General features: G+C 37.7%; 1 protein-coding gene across 4 annotated transcripts in view; it reads left to right on the top strand.

Annotated features, from left to right (window-relative positions):
* PIGG (phosphatidylinositol glycan anchor biosynthesis class G) overlaps nt 1-23090 on the top strand; it is an 81040-nt gene that overhangs the window by 12560 nt on the left and 45390 nt on the right. For all 4 annotated transcript variants that reach the window (XM_042866158.1, XM_042866155.1, XM_042866156.1 and 1 more), the window contains 3 exons: nt 6735-6952; nt 9870-10151; nt 19729-20186. In XM_042866158.1, coding sequence (XP_042722092.1) covers nt 6735-6952; nt 9870-10151; nt 19729-20186 — 958 coding nt within the window. The remainder of the gene's footprint in view (nt 1-6734; nt 6953-9869; nt 10152-19728; nt 20187-23090) is intronic.

Below are 23090 nucleotides of genomic sequence, written 5' to 3'. Positions count from 1 at the left end.
TAAGAGCAATATTTAGAGTAATAATGTGGAATTTGCTCTTCACTGTTATTTATTCCAGCACACTGCTTCTGAATGAACATTGTTTAATAAAAATGTTCAGTACTCCTACTAGTAGATGAAAGAGCAGAAATAATGATGGAGGGGTAAGATTAAAGTAAAAACTACCTGTGTAGTTAAATCTCAGTGTTTTCATGCATACTTTTGTGTACCTGTGTATTTTTGAGGTACAGGGCACTGATTCTGAGCACTATTTGAAGGAATAGCACAACGGAATTAATTTTCTGGTTTAGAAAGTCTATGTCCAATAATGTTGAGAAATAATTTATGATGAGTTTCTTTCCTTTTTTCCTTTTTTTTCTTTTGTGTGAGTTTACATGGGAGTGAGAACTCAAAGAAATGCAAAATTGCCAGTTAAAAGTACATCTAGATGTACAATTACATGTTTGTATATGTTAGGTGGAGAGAACAAAAAACAAGGTTGGAAAATAACCAAAACATCATGTGTCTACCCTAGCAAAGCATAATACTTGTTTAAGAAGCTTGTTACAGACAAGCAGCATAAGTAAGCAAGTTAATATAAATATGTGAATAAAACTTAAAATAGAGGTTGCAGGTGGATATTTTACCCTAGATATTAGAAAGCATTGATTTTAAAGTGATTGTGAAGCCTGAAGTCCTTGTCGCTTGACTGTGTCTGAATCGCATAAATAGCTGCACAGGAATGTGAAGTTGTAATACAAGTATGAATAGTTAAAATGGAAGACAACATGAAGTTCAGCAAAATGATCACTGTAGATCAAGAAATAATTAGCTTTCAACGTCATGGCTTCTAATCATAATTAAACCCTGTCCAGTAGCCTGTTAAAACAAATGTTGCCCATGGTAGTGAAATGTTAGTGTAGATAATGCTATGATAATAAAGTCCTATACTGATATTTTTTTTCTCCAGCAAATGGGTCAAATAAAGGAACTCACTATGTTGGTATAGTTTGGAATATGGCTTTTTTTTAATTGAAAATTCCAACACGAAACTCAATTTGACTGTTTCTTCAAGCACTGGTGAAGCAGGCTGAAGTTTCTTCCAGATTCTGTTTTTACTTCATTTTTTCCAGGGACAGCATTATTTCAACTTGTAGCTTTCCTTTGAGAAAAGAAATAAAAATTACTCAAGTTGGAGGAAATGTAAAGTTTTTTATGCTACTTGCTTGTGACTGTGAACTGCTATGAGTGCTATACTACTGGAGATAGGACGGTAGCAGGCAGCTGAGCCTCTGTGATTAGGTTCTCTCTTTTCAGTAACATAGCATCTGTAAGATGGAATCAGATCTAAGTCCCTGTAGTTTTTTGTGCAGTTTCTTAAGATGAATTTTCTATGTTGCTGTACATGTATTAAGGAGTCTTGCTGTTCTCACAGGTTCCTAGATAAGTAAGGCTTTATCTTAATACACAACTGTAGGAAACTTTGAGTACCATTGAGACTGGCAGGGGAATAAAAGATGTCTGGCTGTTTATTTAGTGGTAAGGTTCATTAATGTGGATACTTCAGTCCATAGAAATACTGAAAAGTCACTAAATTGGTGACTAATGCTGCCTGTACTTCCAAAGTTGGATGCATGGTGCTTAGCTTTGGGTTGTTTGGTAACTGAGGGTAAATACTATCCCACATTTCACACCACCTTACAAAATGTCTGGCTTGGCGGATAAATGGAGAGAATTGGATGTCGTTTGTGTCGTCACAATAGCCTTGGTAACATGTTTGTCTCCCATAATATACTTTGAGATGAATATGCATTCAGGTTAGATAAGTGAATGGTCAATGCAGAAAAGTGGCTAAACTGCCAGGCTCAGAGGGCTGTGATCAGTTGTGATCAGTCACAAAGCCAAGCTGAAGTCCAGTCACTAGTGCAGATCCCAACAGTACTGAGGCCAGTACTGTTGAACATCTTCATTTATGAGCTAGATGATGTGGTAGAGCATCCGTCAGCAATACTGCAGATGGTGCAGAACTTGAAGAAAGATACAGCAGATGAGTTTAGTGCTATTAATACAAACTGGAGAAATGGCCTGACCTCATGAAGTTCAGCAAAGAGAAATGCATCCAGGGAGAAGAAAATGCAGGTTGGATGCTGAGTGCCTGAAGAGCAGCTTGATGGAAAAACACAAGGGGTCTTGTGGATATGATGTTGAATGTAAACCAGCAATACATCATTGTGAAAAGAAGACCAAGAGTATACAGGGCTTTTTTTTTCTCTTTCCTCAGTTATAGTCATATCACGTGTGGGGTCATTGACCCAACTCTGGCTTCCCCAGTGTAAGGAGGATGTGGACATTGTAATCTAATGAGTGAGAGAACTGGAACATCTGTCATATGGTAGGAGAGGGGCAGAGGATGCTTGGGCTGTTCAGCTTGGAGAAAAGAAGACATGGGAAAGACTTTAGCAATGTATGTAATGCCTGAAGGAAGGAAATAAAAAAGACTAAACCAAACTAAATTTGGTGCTTAGTGAGTGAATAAGAGGCATTAAACTTAAATGAAAGGAAACATTTTTCTGTAAGGATAGTAGTACACTAGAGTAAGTTGCATGTAGAATTTGTGTAGTTTCTGTATTTGCAGCCATTCAAGATGTGTCTGGGCATAGTTCTAAACAGTGTTCTAGCTCTGTTCTGGGCCTTCTGGTTCTTTTTTGTGGACCACCTGCATACTCATTTGAGGTGTGCTGACAAATCTTGGGCCGTACTATTTCGGAGTTCTGTGGGTGGAGTGTGCTATCAAGTTTTTTGACGATAAGAATCCTCAGTTATTACCCAATTAAACATCTTACTCATTTGCAAACTAAAAGTTGAAAATTTCTATTTCAGATTCTTGGTTAGTGACAACTGGCAGATGATGAAATTTCAGTTGAATTCTGAGCAGAAATGGTTTTTTTTTTTTTTTTTTTAAATGTTATTCATAGAATTTTAGAACAGTCCATGCAGTCCACTGCATCTAGAAGAGCACTCTTGAGTGTGTGACAGTGTTCATATCTCAGTGTGGTGGGCAGTTGTAGGAGATAGTACTACTTCCTGTTCTAAACTGCAGATCATTCATCTGAATTATCTTACACAACTAGGGCTGTTTCTGTACAAGGCACATTATGGTAGAACAAAAAGCCATACTTGAGTACAAGTTGGATATTAATAAAATGAATGTCCACGCTTTAGTTTGGTCCCAATCTTAAGCTTGTGTTATGTGTTTATATTGAACAAAATAATTTGCTGATTTCTGAGATTTATGTACTGAAACTGGAGAAGTTGCCTCTACATCATAAATTCATTTCATTAAGAACTTTGATAAATATACGATTGCTGCCTGTGACTATAATTAAATAAAACTATCAACCAGGTGCTTGGGAAGCATAACCAAGACAGATGCAGAAGAGTGAAATAAGTATGCTAAAAGGAATACAGAAGGAGACTGGGGGGGGGGGGGGTTGAAAAAAAAAAAAAAGAAATGGAATTGGATCAGGAACAGAAGTTGTAGACAGAAATTACTTAGATTTCAAAATATAACTTGGGCAAATTTTAGTGTTCTGTATAATATAATGGTGCTGTGCCAAATCTTGGTTTGAGTGAAGCTCATTTTAGATAATCCATTCTGGATTTCCTCAAAAGTATGAATGTTTAACTCTCATTTCAAGTAGGAGTTATTTGAATTTACATACCAGAAGAAAAACTTTCTAGGGAATTCGCTGTTTAAGAGTTATGTTGTGAAAGTCTTAGTGCACACTGGCAGCTCTCTTGATATGCAAGTGTTTGCTGCTGATTGAACTGTACTCACCAGCAGATACCTGTAAGCCTCCAGTGTAGTATAACTATTGTATTTTTTTAATATAGTTCATTTGGAAAAGATCATTAATTCCAACTGTCTGACTGTTTCAAGGCTAAACAGAGTTAAAGGACATTAATGAGGGCATTGTCCAATTGTCTCTTGCAGTCTGTCATCCATGGGTCTCCAACCATTTCTCTAGCAAGACTGTTCCATTGTTTGACCTTGTAAATTTTTCATAATGCTGAGCCTGAACCTCGCCTGGTACAGCTTTGTGCCATTGCCTTGCATCCTGTCATGAGTCACTGGAGAGAAGAGGAGAAGAGAGCTCTGGTATCTCCCACTCCCCTTCCCCTCCTCAAAAATTGCACAGAGCAATGATGAGATCTCTCGGCCTCCTTTTCTTTAAACCAGATAGCTGAAGTGTCCTCAAGGTCACTTCATAGAACATGTCATCCAGCCTGTGTCCTCTGGATACTTTAAAGGACTTCAACATGCTTGTCATATGGTGGAGACCAGAACTGCACACAGTCTTCAGAAAGGTGCTAAAAATATGGGGACATTCACCTCTTTTAATTGGATAGCTGTGCTGTGTTTACTGCACCCCAAAATGCGGTTTGCCCTTTGGCTGCCAGGCACAGTGCTGGCTTGCGCTGAGCTGATGTTACTGGCATTGCCAGGTCCCTTCCTGCTGTACTGCTCTTGAGGCACTCATCTCCCATCTGTGCCTACGTCTGGCATTGCCTTGTCCTAGGTGCAGAACCCGGCATTTTTCTTTACTGAATTTTGTGGTGCTGATGATTGTCCAGTGCTCCAGTGTATCTAGATCCATCTGCAAGGACTCTTGTCCCTCCAGGAAGTCAACAATGCCTTTCAGTTTAGTGACCTTGCCAAGGCACTCCACTCATGCATCATTCATCATAAAAATGTTGAACAGAACTGGCCTTAGGACTGAGCTCTGCGAAACACCAACTACTGATTACTTTAACCCTTGCTTTTTGAAACACCACAGTAAATGTTTAGCTTACTTTTTAAGTAGGAAGTTAAGAAATTAAAGTTAGGAGGACAGTGTTAGGCTTGTTAAATAACCATTTCCAGGTTGTTCTTTTTGCCCTTGTTATTAATTTCATAGTGTGAAATAGCATGGAAGTAGGAAGGGTTCTTCGTAGAGCCACAAGTTGGACTCACTGATCCATGTGGTTCCTTCCTGACTTGGGATGTTCTCTTGTTCTCTGATAATTATTGAAGTGAAGCAAAAGAAACATTTCTTGTAAACAGTGCAGGTTGGTATATATGTTCACACAGCATAGTGCCTACTGAAATACATTTTCTTCTGTTCTAAATTGAGATTGTGTTGTGGGTGCACATTATTCCCAATGGCCAATTTTTAAATGTTGTAGGGCATGTTGGAGTATGGGGCAAAGCACCTATAAAATGATAAAGAAAAGGATATCTTAAGTGCTTTAAGATACAATACCACTGTCAACATTTACAGTAAAACACAGCAGCTAATCTAATTTGCTGTGTTGTGAATACATGTTCTTGAAATTAAACTTAGAAGTGAGTATAATGCTGAAGTGGATATAAGTCTCAAACTATTAATTTTTTGCAGATTTCTTTTTAAATTTCATGTTTATGATTATGAATTGTTCTAATTTTCTTCTATGTGTGAACAAAATTGTGTCTCTTTCATGCCTGCCTGCAGTATCTACTTATTGTCATTGCTGAATACATCTTTTGGGGAAGTAAAAATGCTGTCAAGACTGGTCAGGAATTACTGTGCTGCAGCTTTTTCTGTGAATATTTAACAGTGGGAAAGCTGGCAGTGGGAAAACAGCATTAGTTATGGGAGAGTAAAGTAGTGGAGCTCTCTTGCATCTTTTGAATTGTCTTGTAACATTCATTGCCTATCCACATAATGTGGACACTCTGTGTCATATATCAACTCTAACTTAGTGTAAAGTAAGGATTCTGTGGAATAACCAGTACTTCTGGGAGGGAAAATACATGCAGGATGAAAGCCACTGCTGCTGTAATTGCAAAGGACTTCTAAAATAGGATTTGGATATTTGTTTCTTCCCTATTTCGCCTGTTGTCATCACTCAAGGTTAGTGTTCCTGCCTGCCACAAGTTTTACTTCTGGACAGAATGCTTTTAAATGTGGCTAGGCCATCATGAAATCACCTTCTGTTACAAGCCTTTTACTTCTGTGGGTTAGTGGCAGTATCAGATTTTCTTTTTTTTTTTTAATCTAGTTTGGACAGTGGTCAGCCCTTATAAATAGAAGAATATCTAGCTTTGTGGAAGGAGGATTGTTTTGCACCAGCTTGTTAATCCAAATGAGTGAAGCCAAACCATGCACTTCAGTTGTTAACTTTCCTATGCCTGCATCAAAATACAGCTTATTTTGTGTTTCACTTTGTGTTACCACCTGATTCTCATCACTTGCAGCAAAATCAGGGCCTTTAATCTGCTTTGTGTAGGTCCTTCAGTGGTTTCTTCAAAAAATAAAGTTTCTTCAGCAATCTGATGATTTCCTACTTGTGAAATAACGGCCTGGAGAGTAAGTAGCTCCAGTGGAGGGAAAAAAAAAAAAAAAGAAAGATTGTTTTAAGGATTTAAAGCATTTGGGTATGTTTATCTTGGAAACCTTTTGTAAAAGTAAATGGCTGTTTTAATGTGTTTGTCACTTTTAGAATCTTTGACGTTTTATTTGTTTGGGGATTAATTGCTTTTATTCAGCATAACATTATGGTCTTGCTGGAAGGTAATGCTACTTCCTGTGTGCAAAATAAGTTTCAACTGTTGTAGCAGTTTTTCTGTAGATTACACAAGCAAACATAAAAAAATATATAAGTATGTTTAGATCTCTAATTATCTTCGTTGTCCATGGATCCTCTAACCTGTTGTTTTTTTCCCCCCCTAATAGATCTTGGATACGAGCAGTTTAAGATAGCAGAAAAATCCCATGGTAATTGGATCAAACTGTACCTAGAGGGGAATAATTCAGAAATACTCTTAAATCTTGGCAAAAAGGTCCTGAAACAATACTTGGAGGCCTTGAGGACGTTGAGTTCTTCGCTAAGCAAACAAGTGGCACAATATGATATGTATTCAATGATGGTGGGGACTGTGATCATTATGGAGGTAAACAAAAAATGTCTTTTTATGGAAAAAGCTAAATGCAAGGCATAAAATTTCCTGTTGTTTGACTATTTAGTGTATGTTCTTCAGAATTAAGTATTTTAGGGTTTGTCCGTATTTGAAAAATTAACGTAGTACTCTTTTTTTTTTAAATTATTACCCTTTGAAATGATTCAAGAGAACATATGATGTCTGTGTCTTGGTGTAACGGTATATATGCACATCACAAGTCAAAGAATAGCTTGGATTTGAAGGCACTTTGAAGATCTAGTTCCAACTCCCTGTGTTAAAAAGAAAAAAAAAAATCTTCAGTGAAGTTCCTACTTTTTTCACCTTTATCTAACAACAAACACAGCTGCTCAGAACAAGCTAAACCCTATATGCCCAATTTTTTCTCCACCATTCTGAGAATTCTTGGTACTGATAAGTCAGTAGTCCTGAAACAAGTGCTTGCTGGAAGAGGCAGAGTTGCCATTCCATATCTCTTGTAGGAGTAAAGATAAGATATCACATTTCTGGAATTTTAAGTGATTCTTTGCAATTGATAGTTTGGGGAGGTCTCACTGGAACAGGCTGCCCAGGGAGGTGGTGGAGTCTCCTTCTCTGGAGATGTTCCAGACCTGCCTGGATGCCGACCTGTGCTACCTGGTGTAGGGAACCTGCTTTGGCAGGGGGGTTGGACTCGATGATCTCAGGAGGTCCCTTCCAACCCCTACAATTCTGTGATTCTGTGATTCTGTGAAATTGCCTCTGTGGTAATGCTTTGAAGAAGTGAGTTTGCTGGTGAGTTACCCTGCACTCACATATACAAAAACGTGCACTTACAGTTTAGGTGGCATTTTTGTCAACTTCTGTGAGAATTAGCTCTCTATGACAGATATACCTGGCCTACATACAGCGTCATATACACCTACAAGGCTGTATAATAGCTGTGCATCTACTTGTGTTCTGTGGCTGGAATGGCTAACAGGTGATAAGTAGCTGTTTTGTATTTGAGTCTTCTCAGCCCTAGCAGGCTGTATTCCTCATGTTGTGCACAGAGCACGTTTGAGATGGCTTTCTCAATGGGCTGTATCACTGCATACCTCTTGACAGGAGCTAGTTCCACAGTCCCCACAGGGCACAGGATGGTAGGTTCTGTGCCTCCTCTAGGACAGCAAATCTAGAGATGGCCAATGCCACTCTGAAGCTGAAGTGCTTATAGTCCTTTCATGTTCCTTTGTTTTGTGAACGTAAGGATTCAAGCCTTTACAGTCACTTTGTACCTGAAGCACTGGATTTCTTTTTTTGCGGTTGTTGATGCTTAGTTTTTCAACAAAACAGATCTCAGTATTTTAGTTAATGGCTCTTTATCAATGGAAACCTTCACCTAATAGCTCTAACAGTGAAAAGTCTGCCTGATGAGAGCCTGCTTGGTGTCACTGGAAAACTAGACAGTACAGCCTGGTTTTTTGTGTGGTTATTTTTTTTCCAATTCAAAACTCAAGAAATTGGCCTACTTTCCAAGATCATTTTGTTTTATGTCGCAGTTCAACAACCAGAGGCCTCTGTCATAGGAAAGTCCTTTATTATACTGTGCATCCCCATGGGGATGGACCCTCAGCAAGCTCCACATAGTCCCCTTCAGTTCTGTATGTATTTTCCATCCTTGCTGTAGAAATAAAGGCAGGAAATTTTACAAGTGGCTTCAAACTACATGAATCTACAAGTGCTATTAATCCTATATTTTAAATGAGGGGAATACATTTAGTACATTAATAACCATTCATTTACTCAAAAAAGCTAAATATAGATTTGTAGATAACTACAATTTGAGCGTTTTAGTATACTGAGTGCTTTGTTATAATTTTAAGTCCTGTATTAAAAAGTAAAACCTGAGCCAATATGATACTGTGAAACCTCATGCTTCCAAATGTAAGTGAATTGTGGAAGGTATAATGTAAGTGAATAGACTACTGCAGTGTAACAAAATTTTTTAAAGTCTTAATTTTTACTATATGTAGCCGTAATGATGGGTGAGTTTTAGGTAGAGGTCTTCACAAGTGAATGATTACAGATTGGCTGTCCTCTGATAGTTTTTTATTTAAATTTATTTTAAACTTGCCCTATCACAAGCAGATTGAGCCTAGTTTATTACTAGGTATGTGTGTGCCTCTTGCAGAGCATCCTTACAGTATGTGGCTGGACTTTCTCTTTACATGCACATACGTAGCAGAAATTGCTAATGATGGTATTCATCTTCACTGGTACAGTTACCTGGGAAAAAGCCTGGAGTTCTAAGTGATTAGTGTGCAGGCTATAGCAAAGTGAAATCAGTAAATCAAATTAAGATAAGGAGGGGGGCAAAAATAAGCACCAGGAGAATTCTTAAGCTCTGAAAACAGCATACACTTACATGATAAGATGAGCACTTTCCCTGGTCCGGGAAGCTACTTGGCTCAGCAAGAAATCTGAGATAAATGACCATTGTTAGAGTGTGCATGTCACTTCAGGCCTTTGTAGGCTATAAATAATAAGTCAGATTTGTTTATTCAAGAGCTATTTTGGCATTGAGACTTAAAACACTTAATTCTGTAGAGCACTGAAACTCTTAAAGTGAAAGCAGATCATGCACATCGTCAGTCACAGCAGGTCAGGAGGCACTTGTTTATTTATTAAAACCTGATAAACTGTGAGTCCAACCCCTTAAACTGATAAAGAAAAGCACTATTTTTGCTTTGCCCCTTTATATGGTGAAGTCTTGCTTTGGTTGGACCACCCAGCATAGTGTTTCATGGCTTTTTAAAGATGAAGTATATATATTAGAGTTACACGGATGACACAGCATGAGTTTTGTGTGTGTGAATTCTGGCTGTATGCCTTAGCTAATTCTGATTCTTTACCTGTCGGTTCTCTGTTTTTGTTTTTTTCCCCCCTGTAGGTTTTGCTCCTACTCTTCCTCAGTGTACCAAAAGCTCTGAGCAGTCGGGCAGAATTTGAAGTGCCCCTCTCTCCTCCACTCTTCTCTCTGCTGTTTTACTTGATGTGTCTGATGCTGTGTGCAGTTCACGTCATTGTATGCACATCAGCAGAAAGTTTATGCTATTTCTGCAGTATGTCCTGGTTAACTGCAGTTGGAGTGATGATGCTGATTTCTGCACTCATGTGCGGTATTTTATCTGCCGTTGGAAAGACTCTTGAGAATTCCAGACTTCCACTGAAGGTGAGAGCATGCATTAATTATGGTTCACAGTTTTGCTCCTTGTGGCATACTTCCAAGTAAAGTTTTGTGGAAGATTTTTGTGCATGTTTACATAGAGGAATTGTTTGTAATGTAATTAGAATCATTCAAAATTAGTGTTGAAATGTGGCATGTTCACTGTGACATGATAAAAGATTGTTGTAAAGAAGATGACAGAAGTGCTTATTTTCACTTTACTTTGAGAAACATTCCAATCAGGTTACATTACTCTACAGATGACTTTAGTGATGTCAGAAGCAGTTCAACTGTTACAGAAAACAGTTTAACTAGTTATAAACTCGTACACAGAGATGTTTCACAACTGCAACTGATGCAAGATGTATGATATTTTGTAAGAACATTTTTTTCAAGCAAAAAGTAGATTTGTGAATTGCATAAGTATGTAATTGCTGTATTCAGAGTAACTGAAAAAAGACAATACTTAGCAGAATTAGTACTGCAGTATTTATAAATATATGCCGGAATTCCTTAACTTAACTATACATTTAAAGTCTTTGAGTGAGGCTGCTGATTTTTATGATTCGAGCTATGCAAGTTGGAATTCATCATTTTGTGTCTGTAACTTCTGAATTTGCCATTCTCTCTCAGATATCTGATTTTTCTGAGAGAGAAGCCTTGCGCTAAAAGTAATTCCATCCTCCTTTCTTGAAGGCAGCGGTTTTTTTTTTCCTTCTCAGTTTTATTTTGTGCCATTTAGTGTATTAAAAGGGATCAAGGAAGAGAGTTGTAGTAGGTCGTGACGTTTCATTCTTATGCTCGTATTTACTGGTAGCGTAAAGTTTGTGTGTGTGTTGAACATCTAGGCTGAAATAGTGTAAAATGCCACTAATGATATCTTTCATCACTAATGATGAAAGAAGTTTCATTTGAAGTATAACTCCTAGCATGAGTCTTTCTGACTGGGTAATTTCCTTGTAGTTCTGCAGTAATTTTCATTATCGTATCAAACTAGTTGTAATGTTTTGATACCAAGCCTAGTGGTGCTTCTGTGGATTATTTTTAAAGGCAAATAAAAGAACACAAAATTAATCAGTGTGAATGGAAAAATCTGCTGGAGAAGATGTCTTGTCTTATGGTTTGTTAGCGCTGTTAGTACCTAGGAGTGTGTTTGTCTTTAAATGGATTCAGTTTAGCCTTTTCTGGGTTACATAATGAGATGGAAGTTTTCTTTTGTAGGAAGGAAAATCGTATGACCTTGAAATAATTGTTAATGATTACTGGAATGCGTAGAATCTTAATGTTTATTTGCTGTGCAACAGTAAGGAAAAGCAACTGCAGGAAACAAGCTCATTTGTCATCCTGGGTGTTAATTTTTTTCCTAATTTTAGTCAACAGTAAGAACCTTACAGTGATGATGGCCTATACCTACATAAAATTTACACACAATCTTCTTTAACTTGATCAAGAACAGTGATGGTAGTCTCAGAACAACTCAGTCTGTTTTTGACTTGAAGTCTTCCTTATATACCTAGAAAAGAGTTAATTCTCTGTGACACCCACCGCTATAGGAGCAGTGGGCTTTAATGGTCTCTTATCTTTTGTCTCGTTAAAGATAAAAGGAGAACTAGTCTTCACACAGCGGTATTGCGCTTCAAACTGCATTCTGTCTGTCTCTGAAGCTTGTTGAGAAAATGAGCACAATACTTTTCTTACAGGTTTAAGATAAAGCTTGAAGCCTCTATAGGAGAGGATGTGGTGCAAATATTCTTCACATAAAAGTGCTTATCTCAGTAGAGGCTAGTGCTCTGCATTTGGCTTCAGATGCCTGAAGACCTGTTTTCTGTACTGTTTTTTTCGTTTGTATTTCTTCCTTCATACTCAAGGAATAACAAGTAAGCTTGAAGTACTTTGCAAAATTGTTATGAAAGAGATTCTGCTTAAGTTGTGTTTCAAAATTTTTGTTTGCTGGGGACTTCCTTAGGGAAACTTTAAACTCTGTAATAGGGCAGCTTCTGTGCCTTTGTTATTCCTTCATTTTGCTTAATTTTGTCACACCTTTTGCTGTGTGGCTTTTTCTTTTTTCTTTTTCCTCTTTTTTTTTTTTCTTTTGAGATGAGACTGACCTGGAGAGCTGTTAGCACAGTATTGTTTGTCTGTAATTTTGATGATTCTCTTCTGAGTTTTCTGCCTTTTAGCAGTCTGATCCGATCTTCCTTCTGTTTATTATTTACTTTCTTTTCCTCAGAATTACGGGGAATTATGAATTCTTCATATGAGATAACGTTCTGTGTGGTAGGGATTGAATCGTGCTTTCTCTTGTGACAGTTAATGGCTTGTAATTTCTTACAGAGTTTTGTTTCTGTGGCCACTGAATGCCTGTTAGCTAACCATCTACATGTATACTTGAAATGGACAGGTAGTGTCCATCTCAGCTTGCTGATTTTGAAGATGGCATTGCCTTAGTATTGCTATGTAACATTTTCCATTCCTGCATTTCTCTCCTTTGGGGAACTGTCAGGGAATAACAGGATCTTACTAGGGCTCCTTACCGAAAAGAAACACTTGTGAACTGTAAATCATGAGGTCTCTTGGATGCCAAAGGCATTCAGCTTTACGAACCGCAGCAGTGGTGCCAGAACCAACAACACATTGAGTTGATCAAAGAGTATGTGAACACGGTGTAGGTCTTTCACCACTGTTAGCCTTTGCGTATCTGGGGTGACGCAGGAAACTTCAGAGAAGTCATTGAGTCCTCCTTTGAGTGGCTTTGACCCAGATGTTTTGGGGCTTCCCAAACTGTGGTAGCTTTTCAGGGTATCTGAAGCAAAGGGTTAAGGCACACTCTTTTCTCCTTCCGTAGCATGGGTGAGCTTTTCTTTCAGTGATAAATTTAGAACAGGTTCTTACCACATACTGCTATGCAGATATGAGTTCTGTGTTTCTAGTTTGGCGTGAGTCTTAGGGTATCATCCCCATCTGTTTTTGGCACATTTACATCCTTGCTGGTGAGAGGCAGCTGCTGGTGAACTTCCTGCAGATGGCTTATATACTGCTAATGAAACTGCTCTGTCAATGATGACAGCAGAAATTGCAAAATGCCGCCTAGTATTCAAAATTGGATGGAATGGTTTTCCTTAGGAAACAAACTAATTGTTATTACTCTAATGGACACAAATAATTTTGCCAAGGAACACATCAAGTATGTGTGAAAAGCTTTTTGTTCTGTTTCAGTTGTCTTCTTTTCTTATCCTGTTTTCCCCTTACGTCTGTCTTTGAGAACTAATTGAGCAAAAATAGACCGATGGGATGCAATATGCTAAATATTGTTTCTAGGTTTGTGTCCTTGCCTCCTGCACCCTACGTTCTGCTTGTAAGTGAGCTCATCAGCTGAAGCTTTCTCCCTGGATGATGTAGAACTGTAAGCCCAGTACTTTTTTACTTGAAGATGGAGGATTCAGCAGCAGCTTGCCTTCTTTTCCTGTTTGGTACCAGTTGTTCAGGCCCATCTGGAACTTAGGAAGTGGGAAAAACTTTATTCACATGTGAAAACTGGTGTTACTGGCAGTAACACTTCTGTCATTTTAGGAAAGTGATTGTATAGTGTCTCTTGGACACGAAGGTGCTTATTTGCCTCTCACCTTGGAAAATATGTGCATTTGTAATAGAACATCTATCAACTCAAATGTTTCTTTCTTAGACTGGAAAGGTTAGGGAATTTGTGAAATTGGTGCATCATGAATCATACACATTTTCTACTGTTTTAACTAAATGGAAGATCAGCACATACCAGCAAAAGATTAGCTGCTTCTAACTGGTAATAAATGAACGAGGACATTTTCAGCAATATTTTCAGGATTACCTCACTCCCAGATGAGGGCAGGTACAGATAAAAAGTACTGGGTTCTCCATTCTAGGCTGTATTTATATTTCATACGTAGGGCATATTTGAGGATGTGAGAAGCTGAAATACGTCTTATGAAGGCAGACCTCTAGAAATGGATTTTCATCAACCCATCTTCATCCCACTCCATAAATGACTGGATTAGTGGGTGCATATCTCATCTCATTGTCAAATAAGCTTTTCTATCCCTGTTTGTGTTCCAGAGCAACTTAGAATGCCCTGCATGTTTAGTTAGTAATTGCTTCTATTCCTGATCTGTAAAAGCAGTGACCCTTTATTTGATTTACATTTTTCCAGTTTCAGGGCTGTTGCAGGAAAGAAACTGGTGGCTTCTTGCAGGTAGCTGTTGATGCAAAGATAGAGCCTGGAGAATGTGAAAGGGAGCAGAAAATAATCCAGTACTGCCTTTGTTGTGGGCGTGAGAGATTACTGACAAGTATTTGGAGGGCAATCAGTAAAATACATACACAATTGCATCTCATTTTCCATCCTTTTTTTTTTCCAGCAGAATACTGAGACTTTAGGGAAGAAACTGTCTGTTTATACTCTCTGTCTATCTTGAAGTGCCTTCTATTAGAATTAGGAGTATTGTTATGCTAAACTGTCTGAATCCAAGTGGCCATGACCTGTGAATCTGCATGTGCTCTCCACATTTGAAACAGTTACGAAATCCTGCTTTTCAGATGTCAGAAGAATGCTAAATTAAGGTCTTGCCATTTAAAAACGCTAAAAGCATTTCCTAAGCTCATGCTGTATGGTAAACTGCAGGTATTTTAAAAGCAATTAAGATAAATTCTACTGTTAATGACTTCAGAGCTTTTTTTTTTTTTTTCTTTAAATTGTTTCCGTTCACATCTAAAGATTTTTTTCAAGTGCTTCTCATTTGTAATGCTCTTTTTTTTCCACTGTGACTGAATATAGAAACTGATTACCAAGTTCATGAATTTTCTGAAGCCCAGTGCAGGCAGTGTTAGCATCTGCTTCCTGACTGTTATTTATAGGTTCTGATTACTATGTTTCTAGCAGCGCTAGTCCCTTCTTTTAATGACACTTACGGCTTTAAATAATTCCGCAGCCCTTTACCAGCAGCAGCAGATCTTTAAAAAATGTTAACTACTTCTTCATAGGATTACTCTAATGGCAGTTTTTAAATACAGTATTTACTACTACTTAAAAATGCTTTTTTTCCCCCCGTATTTCTGATATAAATCAGAATCAGTAGCTCTATGAAAATAGAACCCAAAGCTTAAGCTTGTCAAATACAGTTTTGAGAAGCTGTATTATGCAGTATTGTAATGTTTTTTCATTACTTAGACAAAATGTCCCTTTTTTTTTTTATTTTAAAATACTCTGTTCATTTAAATTTTTTTTTTCCTCTGTGCAGTATTGCCCACTGACTTGAAAAGTAAAACATTTTATACAATTGTACCTAAACGTATGTTTGCATTTCTTTTATTTGAGGGGGGTGGAAATGAGTGATTAGATGATGCCATGACTGAGTCGCTCTTAAAAATGACCTCAGCCTGCTGTGATAGAGCATCAGGAATAGATGTGGTCTGTAGAGTTTTGCTATAGGGAAATAGTCATCATTAGAAAACAAGACTGGATGCAGGTAGCTCAAGTATCCAAAGTGAATTAAATGATGAGTATTTAAATTTTGGGTGATGGTGGACATAAAAATAAAATGTTTCATGTCTAGAAAGTGACTTTAGGATTTCCCAGCCATTAAATATGGAAAGTCAATTATTGTGAAAAAGATCTTTACTCTGAGCTGAACAGAAAGAATGTAACTGGAATTGGACCTGGAAGATTATTTACTGGATGTTTTATTTAAAAGTAAAAAAAAATTAATTTGCATGGACGGGGTGCATATATTGCATCGTTTATTGGCACCTGTGTAGGCTAGCAAAAGATTTTTCAGGCATCTCTTTCTGTGTTATTTAGTTACTGATGCCTGTACGTGAAATATTAAATCCATCCTGGGTTGGCAAATGAGAGGTTTAAATTGAAAGCCCGGCATTTAGAAATCTCATAAACTGAAGATTTCATACTACGTTTGTGTATCAGGATAGTGGTGCGAGTCATCTTTATTTACTATTTACTTATTAAATAAAAATTAACTAAATAATTAGTTATTTACTATCTGGAGTGCCTACAGGGTTCCTGAGAGCTGGAGGTATTAAGCAACTAGGAGCTCAGACCAGTGTATATTGAAGTCAGACCTACTTTTCTGTGCCTGTAAAAACAGGTCCAGAAAGTAAGCACAATCCAAGTAATCTGTTGTTAGTCTACGTTATAAACAACAGCAAAAGCCTTAATGATAACGCTCCTAACACGTCACAGGAGAAAAACCTCAATAAAGGTGTTTTCATTATTTCTTAAACCGTTAAGGCTCAGGAGATAATCATTTGCAGAATAGTTTTTCAACTTGCATACATTTGCTCAGGTCCCTAACTCTGGCCTGAAATGTGGCTTATCAATAAATACTGTTGGATTTAACCTTTTGATATCAATGCAGGAGTATTTTTTTTTTCTTCATTTTTCACTGCAATTATTAGTCAGACATAAAATGTAGACTTCTGACACTGGGACATTTCTCACTAATACAGTAATTTTTATGAGGTTGCTGTGTTCTCCTGTTGATAATACATCATTTTCTCTTCAGCTTATGAACCTACTGTTCTGCCAGAAGAACTTGTTTTCCTGTCAGTGCTGACAACCATCCAATACAATACAGCAATCCTTCTGTAGACTTTATGCCTTATAAAACAGATGAATAGTATTGAAGACTGGTTCGTTCTCATTAGTTGAGGATCTTGTATTGCTTTGTCTCTGCAAGCAGATGGTTCGTACATTCTCACTCATCATTCAGTTAGTCAAGACTTCTAAGGTCAGCATAGTGAGGTTACTGGAGTTTAAGCTTTCTATAATTCAGTGATGCACCCATCATATGTCAGTCTTTGTGAACTTCATGGTCCGAGCAGACAACAGCTCTACCTGGACCTTTTGTTCCAAGATGTAGTTTATGGTTTCTGATTTTCACAGTAGAACACTGAATAGAAGGGAGTGATCTGCACCAAAGAAATTTCAAACACTAATGAATTCAGATTGTGGGTATATACAGTTTTTGAGATAATGATGATGATTTCTTTGATAATTTTTTAAGTTACCTATTTTTCTTGTTGTTTTGTTTTATTTCTTAAGGAGTTTTGAATAATAGATCTCTTTAACAGCACAGTAAATGGAGATTATATGAATAGGTGATTAGTTTAATTGTACCTCCTGCAATCATTTTCATAAATCTTATTCAGTCTTGATTTTACAGAAGTTCATAGAATCACAGAATAATTAAGGTTGGAAAAAATCAGTAAGATCCATCCCCACCATGCCTACCAACCATGTCCCTCAGTGCCATATCTTCAATGCCTCCAGAGGCAGTAACTCCACCACCTCCCTGTTCAAAACGCCTCACAATTCTTTCTGAAAAGAAAGTTTTTCTTAATATCCAGCCTGAAGTTGTTTTCCTCAAAGCAAAATCAAGGCAGCATTAATGAGCTTCTTGGGTCAAGTGTGTTTGTTGTCCTCTCCATATTCTCGATTACTGAACAAAAACCTAAGCTACTGTCTATAAAGCTTAAGCGTAAGTGAGACTTCAGAATTGCATGTAGATGTTCAGCATTTTTAATGTGTTTATATCCTCATTCTGGTTACCTGCTCCCTGCTTACTGAGTTTCTATATTATTTTAGTGTAAATGGTTTAAACAGTTGAGAAACTGTGGTATTCTGGGTTCATCTATGTGTTATATGTGCAATTTATTTCTATGAATATTCAAGGCTGTTTTTTAAGTTTATTCACAAAGTCAATGAAGCATGGTTGAAGTATGTACTTGAGGTTAATGTGAAAGTGATGGCAGATTTTTGTTCTGGAGTGAATAGGACTTGGGGTGGTTTGGATTTGTCTATTTATTTCTAATATCAGCGTAAGACACATTGCTTGATATTCACTCATAGAGGAAAGATTAATGAGAACATAAAATGACAAATGATGCTTTTTGATTTTGATGATTTTGTCATTTGTCAGAATGCCTCACAGATATATGGCTTTATTAACAAAGATGTGTTTGGAAGCCCGTGCTGCCTTTGGGCTTGGGCATGTCTTCTTCCTTTCTGCTGGAACTGTGCTCAGGTTCTCCTGCCAACCTTCAGATCAGACTTCAAGTCTTCTGAGGGACAGGTTTTCCTCTTGCTCGAACCCTGGCCTGGGTTTTTCTGTCAAATTAAATACAGTCTCATAATGCAGAGGATTATATTTAGCAGAAGGAAAGATAAACACACTGATGCCTCTCCAGCCACGTGCCTTTGACCTCTCGCATAGCCATACACAATGCCAGTCTCTCCAGTTGCTGACACAAGGCTCATGAATTGTGTGGCTCAAGGCCTTGCTGGCCGTGGGGCCTTGCAGTGCTCATATGTGGACTGAGGGTGAAGTTACACAGGAAGGCAGATACAAGCTCTGGCAAGATGTAACAGACTGCAGCAGTCAGGCATAGGGTTCTCAGAGGGATGGCTGGCTGGCTTGTATTCTTATATGACTGGCCCTTCTCTATCTTCTCCCTTCCTCTACCCTGCCTCTCTGCATCCCATCTCTGCCAACTTTGACATGTTCCTGAAGCATTCCTTACTAGTAAGTATGCATATCTCCACAGGCCCCCTCAGATACCCATCCTACTGGTGTTAGCTTATTTCCCCCTTATCAGTTGCAAAGGCCAGATTGATGCTCTTCAGACTCTGCCTGTGTTTTCTTAATGGCCCATCAATTAATGGCTGAAGAGTTCTGGTCCCACTTACTGTCTCCCTTAGTGCTTACTTATCAGGTTTCTGTCTCTGTGTGTTTTGTTAATGGCTTTCTCTTTTATTTCCCCTTCCCTATGAGGTGAGAAGGCCTTTAATCTGATGACTCTAGTGAACCAGATGCTCCCACATTCCCCATTCCCTTACACTCTCTTTTTAGCAATATCGTTGAAGGCAGTGATGATGGAGCACTTTGAAGGAGCTGCTGCGCAAGAAATCGAACTAATGGAGGCATTAGACAAAGAATTCTCCTGTTGGTTTTTTGTTTTTTTTTGAGATAACCACAGGATAACCACAGCGTGTGAAGTAAATAATAGCTTGATAGCATATTTTATGATGATGGACATGTTTCAAGATAAACAGGAATAAGACATACATCAGACTGTGTCTGCAAGTAACTTTTGTTAATTAGAGTAGTGAAAGCTGTCACTGTGGTGAATTGAGAACATCACAGACTTAACCAATTAGAAAACTGCTGGTTATTTGCATCTCAAGTTTGATTTCTGCAAGACTTCTGTTTTCACTTTGACAGCGAAATAACTTTTTTTTTTTTTTTTTTTTTTTTGTCAGAGGGTGGTAAGGAATTTTAATCTGTTCAGTTGTAATTATGAAGATTTTATTTATTTACCTTAAACAGAATGCTGTCTTAAACAATGTTCTGCTGTAATGCTAACTGAATAGGCAACAATAAAATGAACCTCTCATAAATTTGTAGGATTTGTCAAGGTAAAAATAACTGGTCTCATTGTTTATTTGGTTTATTTGTAGGATATTGCAGTAAGCACACTTTGCATGCTTAAACAGCTTTTAATGCATTTTTACTCTGTTGCATTTTTTCATTTGCAGAATCTTGGTGCATCCAGTTCCAGCTGGTCTGAAGTAGATGTGCTGATCCTGGCTGGAACAATTGGTCATGTTTTGAGTTTGGGAGCAAGCAGTTTTATTGAAGAAGAACATCAAACTTGGTATTTTCTTATCAATACCCTATGTTTGGCTCTGTGTCAGGAACTCTGTAGAAATCATTTTCTTCTGAAAGAATGTGACCTTCAGCTTGGCACCTCTATGAAACAAAACTTTGACAGTATTGGAGAAGCCCCAGAATGCAAGAATATAGATGTACAAGCAGCAAGTAATTCAAAACTAGGCAAGGCTGCATCTTCAGCTGAATCTGTAAAAGGATCAGATAAGTGGATAAGCTTAGCAAGTCCATGGATCATTCTTATTTGCTGTCGACTCCTTCGATCCTTGAATCAGACAGGGGTCCAGTGGGCTCATCGGCCAGACTTTGGGCACTGGTTGACAAGGTGGGTGTTTTCACACTTTCTGTGTTATTTAGAAGTTAATGTGTGTGTGTTATTTTTTTTTAAAGTATGTGAACATTTCTTTACAATCTCTGTATTAGAAAGTGTTTAAAATATGAAGGGAGTAAATAGTGAAGCAGCATGAGGAATTTTTCAGCACAGGAGTTATTCCTCAGGTACTATCAATGGATTGTAGTCTTAGCCCTGCACCATAACTTATCTAATTAATGTCAGTTATACACGATAGGTTTATCATAGGCAAAAATAAACTTTTTCTGTGCCTATGTCAACAGAGGCTGGTTTGTGAAATTAAAAAACACGTAATAGAATTAAACTCAATTTAAAAGCAGAAGGTTCTGCTCAGTTCCAGATTTCATTAAGTTGTAGAAAAAGGTACTGCACAAAAGAGTTTTTCCTCATCTGTTACAGTCATTTAATGTGTGGGTGGAAAACTGAAGGAATTTTTCGAATGTAGTATGGGAAATAGGGAATTTCTTAAAACTTGAAGTTTTTATTTCCTCAACTGCCTATTAGTATTGTGAAGAACTATGGCCACTATTTGGTGACAGAAAGTACTTAATATTTGAACTGTTTTCTGGATGTTGTTCGGTAGATGGAATTGCAGCACCTTCCAACTGACTAGTCAGTGTTTTGCAGACAGCAGATGGGGAAGCTTTTTGTAAGGTAGAGATTTCTTTCCAGTATCTTACAGTGTGTTGATGAAATGTCATTCATCATTCATTAATAGAGACATGAGTAAATCAACCAGTATGAAACTCGTTACATATTGGCAGCCCCACAGATAAAATGTCAATTGCTATGACAGGCATGAGTGCTGAAAGACATGACTTATGAGGAAGTTTATTGCATTACCAGAGCTTTCACTGTACTTCTTCTTGCAGTGCAGTGAGGGATTGAGGAAGGAGTGTTATATACAGTGCTAGTCACAGGAGAATCCTTCATTGTAAGGTAGGTCACTATGTGACCAGCCCTATGGTAAATACAGGATTAAGTGTGATTCAGTGTGACTGGGAAGATTATTATCATTATTATTATTATTGCTATTATTGTTATTGGTTATTATTTTTAAAGATTAACCCCGGTATCTTCCAAAGATTTAGTTGTTGAATAACTTTCTGGTCCAGATGTCTTCTTCAAGGTGTCAACTCTTTTCTTTGGAGTATACTATTATAATGCCATGGAAGAAGACTTGATATTCTTGCAGCTAAAAAAAATTTGCATTTTTTCCAAAGATGTGCTATTGCTGGTATCATCCCCCAGGAATGTTTACTGACACTTGGAAATATTACCGACCTTCTAAACATTGTGGACTTATCACCAAAGATACTGTACCAGTTAGGTGCACCTTCACCTCGCCACTTCTGATTTCATGGTGCAAAGTGTGCCTGTGTAGAGCAGCAAACCCTACTGTAGAGGGGACTTGGGGACATCACAGGTGGAATGCAGTCTGCAGCTAGATAAGATGCTTCTAGGGCTTCCTGAATAGTAATGAAAGCTGGAAAATCCTTTAAGTTCAGCTCTCATACTCTTAATAGATTGATGGTTGTCTATACCTCTTTTGGCTTAATCTTTTTGTATCTTTTGAGTAGAAAGGTGAGAGAAGGAGTTTATTGTATTGTTTCATTTTTTTCTTCTGTGAATTTAAGTTGGCACTTCTACTTGTTGAGATTTCTATTGGCCTACTTATTCATCCTGTTGAGGTCTCTCTAAATGGCACACAGCCATCTGTTATACCAGCTGCTCTTTCAGTTTTTGCATTATTTGCATTTGCAAGCTTGCCCTCTGGGCCGTTAAAGAAGATGGCCCTAGTGTGTGAAGCCCTAGGGTTGAATGCTGGTGAGTAGTCTCTAGGTGGAGCAGTCTCCGGTTGTGCTGCTGATGAGAATGCTGGGCAGCTGAGCCAGTTTGCAGTCCACCTCTCTGTCCACTTGCCTGATCTGGGGACTGCATCGATTTGCCTGTAAGGATCTTGTAGAAGTAAAAGCCTTGTTAATATTCCAATAAACAACCTTGCCTGCACTGCACCCTTCAGTGAGCTAGTCGTCACAGAATTCTATCAGATTGATTGACAGTAACCTTCCCCTTCATAAATCCATAACAATCATGTAATTAAAGCTATGTGACTCCTTGGTGAGAAGAGCTGAAGTACTGGCAGCTAGATATCAAAACTGAAACTTACTGGTGGCTGCTTCTTGTGTTTCTCTCCTAATTATAGCATCATATTTGGGTGTATTTGCTTTGATCCTGTAGCAAGTATATATATATATACTTATATATATATATATATAAAACTTGATATTATATATATATATATATATATATACACTTGATATAAAAGATATATAAAGAGCTTTTCATATATATATATATGTTACCTTACCTGGCAATGTACCTGTTGTCATGTGTTTCCTATCACAAGCCCTGTGTTTTACCATCAAAGCTGTTGCTTTGTCTGTATGGTGAAATAACTGAACTGGTATGGCTAGTAAAATATCCCATTGTGGTGCAGAAAACTAATCTTTTAGATGAGATGGATCATGTCCCATTCTGGTTTACCATGCAGCTTAACTGGCAAATGTTCTGCCGCAATATATGGACTGGATTAGTAAAGGAAAGAATGAATTTGCAAGCCAGGACTGTGGGCTGTCAAAATTCATTTGAAAAAAAACCAAACAAACAAAAAACAAAAACAAAAAAAGCAGCAGTATCTGCATCTTCTGAAATGCAGCATCTGTAAACTTTTTTCTTTCTGTTATTGTCGAGCATTGTTTATAAAACCCAACTTGCCTGTCAAATGAAAAAGAATTAATGATTCTCAAGCTTCTTTTTCAGCCTTAAAAAAAAAAAAAGACAAACAAAAACCTAAGTCCAGAGTGCAGTACCATG

The sequence above is a fragment of the Lagopus leucura genome, unplaced genomic scaffold (assembly GCF_019238085.1).
Source record: "Lagopus leucura isolate 7727_CA_CO unplaced genomic scaffold, USGS_WTPT01 Super-Scaffold_810, whole genome shotgun sequence".
Taxonomy (NCBI): domain Eukaryota; kingdom Metazoa; phylum Chordata; class Aves; order Galliformes; family Phasianidae; genus Lagopus; species Lagopus leucura.
Note: the sequence above shows the minus strand (reverse complement) of the source record. Positions and strands in the feature narration are given on the sequence as shown.